The 13,192-nt window shown below is 45.1% G+C and overlaps 1 protein-coding gene across 15 annotated transcripts in view; it reads left to right on the top strand.

Annotated features, from left to right (window-relative positions):
• caska (calcium/calmodulin-dependent serine protein kinase a) overlaps positions 1-13,192 on the top strand; it is a 221,200-nt gene that overhangs the window by 71,157 nt on the left and 136,851 nt on the right. For all 15 annotated transcript variants that reach the window (XM_034187150.1, XM_034187156.1, XM_034187149.1 and 12 more), the window contains exons 2-3: positions 2,367-2,479; positions 10,434-10,539. In XM_034187150.1, the coding sequence (XP_034043041.1) occupies positions 2,367-2,479; positions 10,434-10,539 (219 nt within the window). The remainder of the gene's footprint in view (positions 1-2,366; positions 2,480-10,433; positions 10,540-13,192) is intronic.

Raw genomic sequence — 13,192 nt, forward strand, 5'->3', positions numbered from 1 at the left:
GGACAGAGGTGAGTGTGCACACATAGTATCTCTCGTAGTTGGAATTTAATGCACATATTTCATATCAACAAGCGACCTGAAGCCTCACTGAAGTCAGATATTTCAGCCAGTTGCTTCACCAAAAGCTTCATTATGTGAGGCCACACTTAACTGCTCATTAGAGACTACTGGCATCTAGTGTTCAAATAGTATATAACACATTTGCTGTGTTACACGCTGGACACGTTGCAGCAAGAAATATTATGCTAGTCCTTATTAACAGCCAGTAACACAGACCACTTTTATCATTATCAGGAGGTCAGAATGCATAAAGTGGAAGTCTGTGGATATCTTACAGTCTGAAATCGTACGCACTTCCAAACACTGCAAAGTGTCCTTGGCTTGAATCTACAGATTATGAGAGCTCTGTGTCACTAGGACAAACTCTGAGTCCACATATCACGTCCCAACAGCTGAGCAGGTGCTAAAGTGTTTCACTGTGCCTCCTGCTCCATTAATGCCTCACATTATGTACCTCTTGACCTGTCAAGAGTGTTTTCCTGGCTTTTATCCAGTGCATGCTGGGAAAGCTTCCAAGAATCTGCGTCTATAGAAACTACATGGATTGGACTATGTACTTGCCTCTCCCTTTCTTTGATGTGAATTATTGCTTAATTTATTTCAATTTTGTACTTGCACCTGCTGCTAAACCTCACTTCATAATACACTCACTCTGTCATAGTAATGTGTTAACAGGTTTTACATCTCATTGTGTCCCATTATAGCAATGTCGTTGATCAACAGAAAATAATTATTTTACTAAATAAGATCGATAGGCATAGTCTGGGGGGGAGGGTTTCCAGTTTGATGAGCTCAGGATCTCATCACTGCTTTTTGCAGATGATATGGTCCTGTGGGCTTCATCGATCGGTGACCTCCAACACTCACTGGATCGGTTCACAGCCAAGTGTGAAGCGGCTACGATGAGGATCAGCACCTCTAAATCTGAGGTCATGGTTCTCAGCAGGAAACTGATGGATTGCCTACTTCAGGTAGGGAATACAGTCTTGCCCCAAGTGAAGGAGATCAAGTACCTCAGGGTCTTGTTCACGAGTGAGGGGACAGTGGAGCATGAGATTGGCTGGAGAATTGGCACAGCAGGGGCGGTATTGCATTTGCGCTACCATACTGTTGTGACGAAAAGGGAGCTGAGCCAAAAGGCGAACCTCTCGATCTACTGGTCAGTCTTCGTTCCTACTCTCACCTATGGTCATGAGGGTTGGGTCATGACTGAAAGAACTAGATTGCGGGTACAAGTGGCCGAAATGGGCTTCCTCAGGAGGGTGGCTGGTGTCTCCCTTAGAGATAGGGTGAGAAGTTCGGTCATCCGTGGGGAACTCAGAGTAGAGCCGCTGCTCCTTTGCGTTGAAAGGAGCCAACTGAGGTGGTTCGGGCATCTGGTAAGGATGCCTCCTGGGTGCCTTCCTAGGGAGGGGTTCCAGGCACGTCCATCTGGGAGTAGACCCTGGGGAAGACCCAGGACTAGGTGGAGAGATTATATCTCCACATTGGCCTGGGAACACCTCAGGATCCCCCAGTCAGAGGTGGTCAATGTGGCACGGGAGAAGGAAGTCTGGGGTCCGCTGCTGGAGCTGTTGCCCCCAGGGCCCGATCTCGGATAAGCGGTTGAAGATGAATGATGAGCGTGAGAAAGTGTAGTATGTTTCAAAAGCCAATGTTAGCTGCTAATATCTCCTCCCGATGGATGGATGCCGTGTAATTTTGTAAAAATGTATGTTTAATTTTAGAAGTAAGCCAGTGATCAAATCAGATGATGTTGGTTTGGTGAAAAGGATCCTTAAAGTTGTCCTAGTTTACTCATTGAAATAGGAGCCTGTAACTGTTTTCTGTGTGGTTTTGGCATCTCGTGGAAATGAGGCAGTACTCCCTCTGTGCTCTGAGGTTTTCCCCTTAGCTGTCCATATGAGCACATTTCGTGAATATGAGTCCTGCCTTGTGAAACCGTTACACATGTATAAAGCAGCAGAAGTACTCATTCCTCATTGCCTAGATCTTGAATTTTTTTTTTTTTTTAGTCCGCAGCAACTTTCCAGAAATGTGTCCAAAAATCACATTTAGATGCTAAAAATGTCTGACCAGTGTGACATCTAGTGGCAAAAAATATTGATATTGCCAGCACTTTCATCAAACAAAAACACTTTTGTTTTATTTACTGTTTGTTTTATTTACTGTTGTTTTGTTACTTTCAGAAGGAAACAAGCTAATCTAGATCGCTTTTGATGTATTATACTACGCAGTTTGTTCATGAAGTTAAATCTGTTTATTAATGTCTTGGGGTTTTGTTGTTGTTTTTCTTCTCTTTTCAGGGGTCCGTTCAGTGTGGTGAGAAGATGTATCAGCAGAGAGACAGGGCAACAGTTTGCCGTCAAAATCGTGGACGTGGCGCAGTTCACCTCCAGTCCGGGACTCAGCACCGAGGGTAACGGATTACCGTCTGTTTGTTCTCATTAATTTTACATAATGAGGATAATTGCTCTATCAGTGGTTGTGTGTGCTGGAGGTTTGTGCGACGTGACGGACGACTCGACAGCTGTGTTGGTTTGTGTTTGCATGTGCATGTTTTCATCTTTATTTTGTCCAGTGAAAATCCACAAAGTGTTTGTTTGTGTGTTTTTAATTTGAAGCTTATCCTCTGATTGCACTTTTCCAGACTCTACATTCACACCTGGGAGCGGTTAATAATTAAAATGTCCTGCTCAGGGGCACCTTGGCAGGAATATGCAGTCTGTGGTACTGAGACTCTGTATAGATTTTAGGGCTGCATCTAACCAACATCTGCAAATTAGGGTTAGGGTTGTTTAATTTCATAACCAGGAATGTGAAAATGAAAAACAAATTGGGGACTTTCTTCAGAAATGAAGAATTCTGAGTACCAAACAAAGATATTTATTTATTTTTTAATTAATGTTCATTTATGCTGCAGAAGAGAGAGACAAGTGAGAGAAGCAACACACCCAGACAACTCTGAAGGACGTCCAGGCTTCTGTGGCTGTGATTGGAGAAACTGGGAACAGTTACACCGCTTCATGTTGCAGTGGAACAGAGTGCTTTATTACCAGAACATGCATCAACTCTAGGCTTTAATCTCACATGTGCATTCTGACAAACTGCAGCTGATATTTGTGGTGGTGGGCGGGGAGTTGTTGTATTTGTTCTGCTCAATAAAAGATCAAATCTCTGTCACATGGATGCCCCCCAACAAAGGAGAAAACAAAAAAAGTCAGCTTCAGGTCAGTTCATGTGGTAATGTGCACAAAGCCAGGGGGTTCAAGTGTTTGATACGAATCCTGACATTTATAAACGCGGTTGATAATTAGCTGTGCTGACGGAGACTGTGTCCGTCTAAAATCCACTGTAACATGAAAGGTTTTGAAGCTCCGATGATTTGTTGAGTACTGATGCTAAACATAATTAGTGGAGGGGTGTGGAACCTTTAGCTCTGTGCTCGCCGTGCACGTGGAGGGGTGTGGAACCTTTAGCTCTGTGCTCGCCGTGCACGTGCAGGGGTGTGGAACCTTTAGCTCTGTGCTCGCCGTGCACGTGCAGGGGTGTGGAACCTTTAGCTCTGTGCTCACTGTACACGTGGAGGCGTGTGGAACCTTTAGCTCTGTGCTCGCTGTGCACGTGCAGGGGTGTGGAACCTTTAGCTCTGTGCTCGCTGTGCACGTGCAGGGGTGTGGAACCTTTAGCTCTGTGCTTGCCGTGCACGTGCAGGGGTGTGGAACCTTTAGCTCTGTGCTCACTGTACACGTGCAGGGGTGTGGAACCTTTAGCTCTGTGCTCACTGTACACGTGCAGGGGTGTGGAACCTTTAGCTCTGTGCTCGCTGTGCACGTGCAGGGGTGTGGAACCTTTAGCTCTGTGCTTGCCGTGCACGTGCAGGGGTGTGGAACCTTTAGCTCTGTGCTCACTGTACACGTGGAGGCGTGTGGAACCTTTAGCTCTGTGCTCGCTGTGCACGTGGAGGGGTATGGAAGCTTTAGCTCTCTGGTCACCATGCACGTGTAGGGGTGTGGAACCTTTAGCTCTCTGGTCACCATGCACGTGGAGGGGTGTGGAACCTTTAACTCTCTGGTCACCATGCATGTGGAGGGGTGTGGAACCATTAGCTCTGTGCTTGCCGTGCACGTGGAGGGGTATGGAACCTTTAGCTCTCTGGTCACCGTGCACGTGGAGGGGTGTGGAACCTTTAGCTCTCTGGTCACCGTGCACGTGGAGGGGTGTGGAACCTTTAACTCTCTGGTCACCATGCATGTGGAGGGGTGTGGAACCATTAGCTCTGTGCTCGCCGTGCACGTGGAGGGGTGTGGAACCTTTAACTCTCTGGTCACCATGCATGTGGAGGGGTGTGGAACCTTTAGCTCTGTGCTCGCCGTGCACATGGAGGCGTGTGGAACCTTTAACTCTGTATTCATGGTGCATGTGGAGGCATGTGGAACCTTTAGCTCTGTGCTCACCGTGCACATGGAGGGGTGTGGAACCTTTAGCACTGTGCTCGCCGTGCACGTGGAGGGGTGTGGAACCTTTAGCTCTGTGCTCGCCGTGCACGTGGAGGGGTGTGGAACCTTTAGCTCTGTGGTCACTGTGCACATGGAGGCGTGTGGAACCTTTAACTCTGTATTCATGGTGCATGTGGAGGCATGTGGAACCTTTAGCTCTGTGCTCACCGTGCACATGGAGGGGTGTGGAACCTTTAGCTCTGTGCTCACCGTGCACGTGGAGGGGTGTGGAACCTTTAGCTCTGTGGTCACTGTGCACATGGAGGTGTGTGGAACCTTTAACTCTGTATTCATGGTGCATGTGGAGGCATGTGGAACCTTTAGCTCTGTGCTCACCGTGCACATGGAGGCGTGTGGAACCTTTAACTCTGTATTCATGGTGCATGTGGAGGCATGTGGAACCTTTAGCTCTGTGCTCACCGTGCACATGGAGGGGTGTGGAACCTTTAGCGCTGTGCTCGCCGTGCACGTGGAGGGGTGTGGAACCTTTAACTCTCTGGTCACTGTGCACGTGGAGGCGTGTGGAACCTTTTTTTTTGTGTTTTCTCCCTGGAGTTCTTGCCGTAGTTCCTGGTTGTGTGTTCTGCTCACACACTTTAGTCCAGAAGTGTGACAGGATCCAGACTGAAATTCAGCAGCCATGTGCACATACATACACACAGTTGAGCTCACATCCCATTTTCTGCTCAGCGGGAAGCTTTACAGCCCACACTGTGACAAATGTGACTCTCATTAATGAGTAATTATTAATTACAGACAGAACACCTTACGATGGGCAGACTGGAGGTAGCTTCAGGTTTCTGATTATGAATCGGGACCTTGTTAATTTCTCCCACGTTAGCTCCGGTTCCACAGCAAATCAGGTGTGGATCAGCATGCCGATTCTGCGTGTTTCCCTGCAGGCGGTGCGTTGCGTCCCTTTGGGTGACCTCGTGCTGGCGGTCGCTGCTTCGCCTCTCTCTGTGCTTTGTGGCCTCACACTTGGAAAATCATAGTCAGTGTGCTATAAATGATTTGACCAGTTGATGTCAGTATTTTCCAATGAGCTGTTAAATGAGGCTTCAAGGAGTGAAGCTTTTAGTGAAGCAGTTGGCTGAGAGGCTCAGATTATGCTTTCGTCTAAGCCAGTCATGACTTTCTGTGACAGTGACTTTCCAGCGAGTTACATAGACAGTGTAGAGCCCAGAAGAACAAAGAAATAACAAAAGCTTTGATCAGCACAGCCTTAGTGTGCCACCAAAATTATTGCTGATTTCCAAATTAATTAAAGTGTGATGTGAGTGCATTACTGCCCAGCGACACACTGAGCAGTTTGTGTTCACTGCTGTGTGTCGACAAGATAAATCAGAAACGGCTGGATGGCTTTCCGTCACACTTGGCGGGAATCTTACTTGGATAAATATCTAGAGGAGATCTGATCTTCTCTAGATCGAGAGGAGGCCAATTAAAGATCAAGAAAAGTATGGTCTGAAAAACACCTTTTTTGTATATCTCAACCAGATGGATGATCTAAAGCAAGCAAAATATGTGCGATTGATAGGTAGGTATGACTTCATAGTGAAGTCACACAGAAGTCGTGATGAAGTTGCACATAGTGAAAAACACCGTTACAGACATACAGTATTTATATTTACTTGTTCATTTATAACGTGGTGTGTAAAACGCGCATCAGCCATCTGATGGCTTTCATTTCACGTTGGTCTCATTAAAAAATATTTCTGGCCTGGTGGGTGTTCTTGTTGGCCTGATTCCTCACAGTGTTAACAGTTTTGTGCAAACCATATGGTGGCGCACAATCACAGTCACTGGTGATGACTGTGACATCGAGGTACCGCTCGCCCCATGCTAACTTAGTACAGCATCCCCAGATTTTTCTTGATATTTTAAATCATGTTTGTTCTGACCAAGAGCATCAAAATCCTGGGGTGGTGCTTGTGCCCGGGCCGTGGCTGTGAGCAGAGAACGCTCTGCGTGATGTAATAGTTGTATCCTTGGCATCCTTCCCATGCAGGTTTTGACTCCCAGCAGGAGGAGCAGAGATCACTGCAGGGATTACATCTGTTTTACTTCGCTTTACAGGCTCTTAATAATTATTAACTCTCGCATACTGTATTTTTTTCTCAAGATTTGTTTTTGTATAAGTTTGAAAAAACAACAGATCATAAGTTTAGGATAAATTACTTTTCATGAATTTAATTTTCGAAGTGGCACTAATGACAACACTCATACTGAACATAATTTCGCTCGCAAAGACTGATTTTGGAGATCAAGCAATAATTGCAGATGGGCTTTCTGAGGTCCCAGATAGCTTTTCTGATTTCCTTTTCTAACTTTCAGAATTTAGTAAATTAGCATATGGTCCATTGATTCTTATGTGTAGACACTAGTCCCTAGAGGCAACTATTTTTGGTTTCAAATCTGGGCAAATGCAGTCCCAGAAAATTCCAAAAGTGACAAACAAGAAACAGGTGTTGTAAACAAGTCAGTGCTGCTAAAAATACAAACTTGCAGAAACAAAGATACTATTCTGACATGGTTTTGCACATAAGACTGACATGGTTTGCACATAAGACTGACAAGTACACACATATATGTCAGAAGGTAGGGGGACATACCATATTCTTCCCCCCTTGTTGAAAAGGTGGGGGGGGGGGCATGTCCCCCCTATCCCCCACCAAATTGCACCCATGAGCACCCACAGTGACCAAATTCTTTATGGTGGATGGATAGATCTACTTTATTTATCCCAAACTGGGCAATTACTGTGTTGGAGCATCAATATGAGAATAAAAATAAAAAATACAGCCTAAAAAAATATACAGGAAATATTACGTATTTGGCAGAAATTGGCCAAATGACGTCGGAGGAGAAGTTGAACAAATATAAAAACTTACAATTAATTAATTTCTGTTTCAAAAACACACCAAGACCTGCTGCACACGCATCACGTGCGCTGCGCTATGCGCTGGTTTATGACAGGTGGAACGCCTGGTCCCAAAACCTTTATTGGGCAAAAAAATGAGTGTTTTCCACATTCTGTGTCTGTGTAACAGGATTTTTTTTAGGTTTAGAACTGTGGATCTCACTTGTAGTAGCTTATTTTATTCATTTAGTTAGTTTTTTTTTTTTTTTTTTTTTTTTTTTTTTTACATTTTATTGCCTAAACAATAGGGCTGTGCAAAGTTCAGAAATTTAGACTTGTACTTCTGGATCTTGTTTGCTACTTCAATTCAAAGATCAACTCAAATCTAAGAGTTATTCTCAATTCAGTTCTGAATTTTGTCCAAAACGACTCAGTTCTGTGTGACTGTGGAAATAACTGAGTGATGAATTGATGACACAGTTTAATGGTTTCAGCACAGATTGTTTCTGTGTGGATGAAGATCATCAGTCATCCTGGTAGGAGATGTGAGATATTTAGAAGTTTAATTTGTCATCTATCAGGTCTGGTTGACAGGTTAGGCTGGACGCAAATGCAGGACTCTGACAACAAGCTCTAAACGGGGTCCGGTACACAGCGAGGCAGTCCAACAAGAGTAACACTACCAAAAACATCAGGCAAAAGCATGGTCGAGGATACAGGCAGGTAATCGGAACACATGAGAGGCAGGCAGGTCGAGAATATAAAACAGAGCTGGAGAGAAGGCACTAGGTGCGTCAATCTGGCAAAGGAACAAGGAAAAATGAGGAGCTTAAATACACCCAGGTGATAAGGTGCTGATTAGAAACAGCTGTGCGTGGAACACACCAGAAAGAGGGTGTGACCGGAGAGAGAGGGAAATGCCCACCACCAAGAGCCAGCAGAGACAGACGAGAGAGAAAAGGACAGACAGACCAAACGAAAACCCCAGCAAGAGAACAAACAAAAGAAATAAAAGCAAACCAAATCCAAATCCTGACATCGTCGTCTTCCCCTCAAGTCCCTCCCCGATATTGTCCCTTGAGTGATTTAGCAGAATTCTGCAGAAAGCTGAAGGCTCAGTGGAGAATCGACATATTTTCATGTCGTCTCCTCGCTGTTACGTTTCTGCCTCTTCAGGGGTCAAAGCGACAAATAAAGAAGCAGTTTATTCACTATTTCCTGCAGAAGTGTCTTGATTGTAGCGCTCTGCTCTCGTAAGGATGTGACGCTGCTTCACGTTGTTTTTCAAATGGTCTAGTGGTTAAGGTGTTGGGCTTCAGATCAGAAGATCCTCTGTTCAAATCCCAGCTTGACTGGAAAATCACTAAGGGCCCTTGAGCAAGGTCTTTAATCCCCTATTGCTCCCGGTGTGTAGTGAGCACCTTGTGTGGCAGCACCCTCACATCAGGGTGAATGTGAGGCATAATTGTAAAGCGCTTTGAGTGTCTGATGCAGATGGAAAAGCGCTATATAAATTCAGTCCATTTACCATTTAAAGGGAAAGTTTCTGACTTTACTTTGTCTGCATTATTTCTTCATCAGTCTAATCTGACTCAAGCAAAACAACAAAAAAGAAGCTTAATTGGAGCTGCTGCGTTATCATCGTCTGTGCTGTTTGAGAGCAACAGTATTCTGCCGGCCCTCGCTGGCGGCTCATGCGCTCTAATAAATATGCACTTCTCTTCTGAGAAGCAGAAGATGAATAATTGTACACTTGCTGCTGTTTGCTGAGACGCAGAGCTGGGAAGGTTGTTGTTGTCCTCTGTTTTCCCATCGTCTCTCCGCTATGATGCTTTTAGAGCAGCCCGACCGTGTTGTTTTCAGCTTCAGTAACGCTCGACTTCATTAAGAAACGATTAAAGGGGCAGATTCTTATTTCCAGGCAGCAGCAAGAAGATCAGATGATACGAGCCGCAGAGAGCAGACGTGTTGCCATTTTACACATCAGACAGATGACGAGTCGCACTGAAGATTTCGGTGCGTTTGGATCCACGCCGTAATGCCGCAGTATGGTTTTTTCCTGATCCTCCGAGCTAATGCCAACACCTCATTGATGACGTGGTGTTTTTTTTATAAAAGCAAAGCAAACATCAAAGTCAGCATCAGTGTTTCAGTTGATTGATGACACTGTAGCACCCCCCCCAATAGTCTATTTTTCCCCGCCATTGTCTTAATTTGCCCAGCAATAATGTAAAATTGGTCAAAAATAATGTTAGGGGTGCACACATTGACTTTTGATTTCTTATTTACTCATGGGGAAGGACACACGCCTTGCACCGTCGTCGCATTAAATTGCAAAATGTCACATTGGTCTCCACCACTTTGGTGCCACCGGTGTTTCTACGACATACATACAAAAAAATGATTACCGCTGCTGATTCAGCTGGGCAAGTGCACATGATACTGTGGGCTTTTTGTTTTGTCCCTGTAACACGTGCACGCACACTTTTATTTGATCATCATACGCGGTGATGTCAAAACAAACCCTGGAACAAAAGATTCCACAGTAACACATTCATCAGTTCAACTGGTCAGTTGCTGTACATCAGAGGTATTCAACTCGTTCCAGAAAGGGCCGAGATGGTGCAGTTTTATTTGCACCCACCCACTGTACCAGGTGATTTCACTGATTAACTGATTCCATCTGCTCAAAGTGATCCAGAGTTAATCAGAGTGGCCATCTCGCTCGGTTTTTGCTCTGCTTCAGTGCAAAGCGATCACTGTTTTAATAACAGAAAACAGTTTTAATAACACTTTTACTCTCCTGCGCTTAAAAGTTGCCTAAATTATGCAGCAAGTGTGTGTCTGATGGATGGAGTGTGTGATATTCCCTTCTTACAGGCCACTCAGGTCACGTTTTCCACAAAAAAACAAACAAAAAACCCTCTTTTTTCCTGTGCCATCTGTTTCGTTTCCTCTTGTTCAGAGAGTAGGTGATGTCAGTAGGTGATGAACTGTGTGTCTGTTTTCAGATCTGAAGCGGGAGGCAAGTATTTGCCACATGCTGAAGCACCCGCACATCGTGGAGCTGCTGGAGACCTACAGCTCCGACGGGATGCTCTACATGGTCTTTGAGTTGTAAGTGTGGGCACCAGAACATAAAGGTCCGTACTCCACGAAGCGTTCACGATGTGAAGGGGCGCGTGAGGTCACAGAAGAAGAATGAGAGGATGAAAGAGGGTTTATTCATTTAGCATAGATGAGAAAAGGCTTGTTAGTTGATGGTGAGAGGAAATAACGGGAGGGGATTCACTTCATATACGAGGGCTGTCCATAAAGTATAGGTCCTTTTTATTTTTTCAAAATCTATATGGATTTCATTCATATGTTTTTACGTCAGACATGCTTGAACCCTCGTGCGCATGCGTGGGTTTTTCCACGCCTGTCGGTGACGTCATTCGCCTGTGAGCACTCCTTGTGGGAGGAGTCGTCCAGCCCCTCGTCGGAATTCCTTTGTCTGAGAAGTTGCTGAGAGACTGGCGCTTTGTTTGATCAAAATTTTTTCTAAACCTGTGAGACACATCGAAGTGGACACGGTTCGAAAAATTTATCTGGTTTTCAGTGAATTTTAACGGCTGATGAGAGATTTTGAGGTGATACTGTCACTTTAAGGACTTCCCACGGTGCGAGACGTCGCGCAGCGCTCCCAGGCGCCGTCATCAGCCTGTTTCAAGCTGAAAACCTCCACATTTCAGGCTCTATTGATCCAGGACGTCATGAGAGAACAGAGACGTTTCAGAAGAAGTCGGTTTCAGCATTTTATCCGGATATTCCACTGTTAAAGGAGATTTTTTTTTAATGAAAGACGTGCGGACGGGTCCGGCGTGGTGCGGCGGCACAGGAAAAACACCTCCGTGTTGATAACCATTTGTAAAATCCAGGCGGCTTTTGATGGCTTTCAGTGGAGTGAGTATATGAGAAATTGTTTAACAGCTGGACATGTTACAACTTGTCCTTAAGGCTTCCAACGGAGGTGTTTTTCCTGTGGCGGAGCGTCGCGGCGGCTGCGAGCCGACGCTGCAATCCGCCCGCACGTCTTTCATTAAAAAAATCTCCTTTAACAGTGGAATATCCGGATAAAATGCTGAAACTGACTTCTTCTGAAACTTCTCTGTTCTCTCACGACGTCCTGGATCAATAGAGCCTGAAATGTGGAGGTTTTCAGCTTGAAACAGGCTGACGACGGCGCCTGAGAGCGCTGCGCGACGTCTCGCACCATGGGAAGTCCTTAAAGCGACAGTATCACCTCAAAATCTCTCATCAGCCGTTAAAATTTTCACTGAAAACCAGCTTAATTTTTCGAACCGTGTCCACTTCGATGTGTCTCACAGGTTTAGAAAAAATTTTGATCAAACAAAGCGCCAGTCTCTCAGCAACTTCTCAGACAAAGGAATTCCGACGAGGGGCTGGACGACTCCTCCCACAAGGAGTGCTCACAGGCGAATGACGTCACCGACAGGCGTGGAAAAAATCACGCATGCGCACGAGGGTTCAAGCATGTCTGACGTTAAAACATATGAATGAAATCCATATAGTTTTTGAAAAAAATTAAAAGGACCTATACTTTATGGACAGACCTCGTATATATATATATATATATATGTATAATATGAAGTGAAAGGGATCAGATTAAGATTTCATGCTTTATGCTACCTCCAGCTCTTCTTTTCGTCTCCTCCAAACTCACTCTATCTTTATCTCTCATCTTCCAGAACTAACTCCTCTTTATCAGTTAATTCTGTTATCGCTGAACAGGCGAGTGCTCGACTTTTATTTATTTATTTTTTTCTTCTCACCGCACAGCTCCTGTACGGGTTCAACACAACAGAGGAAACTTTCAAGGAAAAGTCGATGAGCTGCGTTTTTGAAAGTGCATGAGGTCTCGTTGTTAAAGTGCTGACACAAATAGGGCTGCACACACGGGGGGCACAGGTGGATCTGACATGACGTTGGATCCGTGCAGTCTGCGGAGGCACAGATAGGAGCTGGATAAACACGCTGCAAAAATACAGACAGCTCCTCACTAAGCAAACAGAAGAGTGAGTGACAGTGAGAATATAGATTTTCCTGCATCACAGCCGTGTTTAATTTCAGCCATGTGGTGGCTCAGCAGAAGGGCTGCAATAATAATAATAATCAGTTACCTTAAACTGGTCAACGAATCGGTGGCTGCACTTAGTTAAATGTTCAACTTTTGCCTTGTTACTTCGTGTTAGCATTAACACAGTCCTAGCTAACAATAAAAATAAAATACAAAAAATGATTTTCAACTCAGCCAAATGGGGTGTGCAGCCAGTACATTCTGAGTGCCGGTCCCAAGCCCGGATAAATGAGGAGGGTTGCGTCAGGAAGGGCATCCGGCGTAAAACAAGCCAACCCAACTATGTAGACTAAGAATCGAATTTCCATACCGGATCGGTCGCGGCCCAGGTTAACAACGTCCGCCACCAGTGCTGTTGCCCAACAGGGTGCCAGTGGAAAGAAGAAGAAGAGGAGGAGAACGTTTCCACAAACAGCGGGCGAAGAAGAAAACTACAAGGTTGGAAATGAGAGTGGGGACTTTGAATGTTGGTAGTATGACTGGTAAAGGGAGACAGCTGGCTGATATGATGGAGAGGAGAAAGGTAGACATATTGTGTGTGCAAGAGACCAAGTGGAAGGGAAGTAAGAGCAGGAGCATCGGCGGTGGGTACAAGTTGTACCATGGTGAGGACAGGAAGAGAAATGGTGT

Source organism: Thalassophryne amazonica, chromosome 14, assembly GCF_902500255.1.
Source record: "Thalassophryne amazonica chromosome 14, fThaAma1.1, whole genome shotgun sequence".
Lineage (NCBI taxonomy): Eukaryota > Metazoa > Chordata > Actinopteri > Batrachoidiformes > Batrachoididae > Thalassophryne > Thalassophryne amazonica.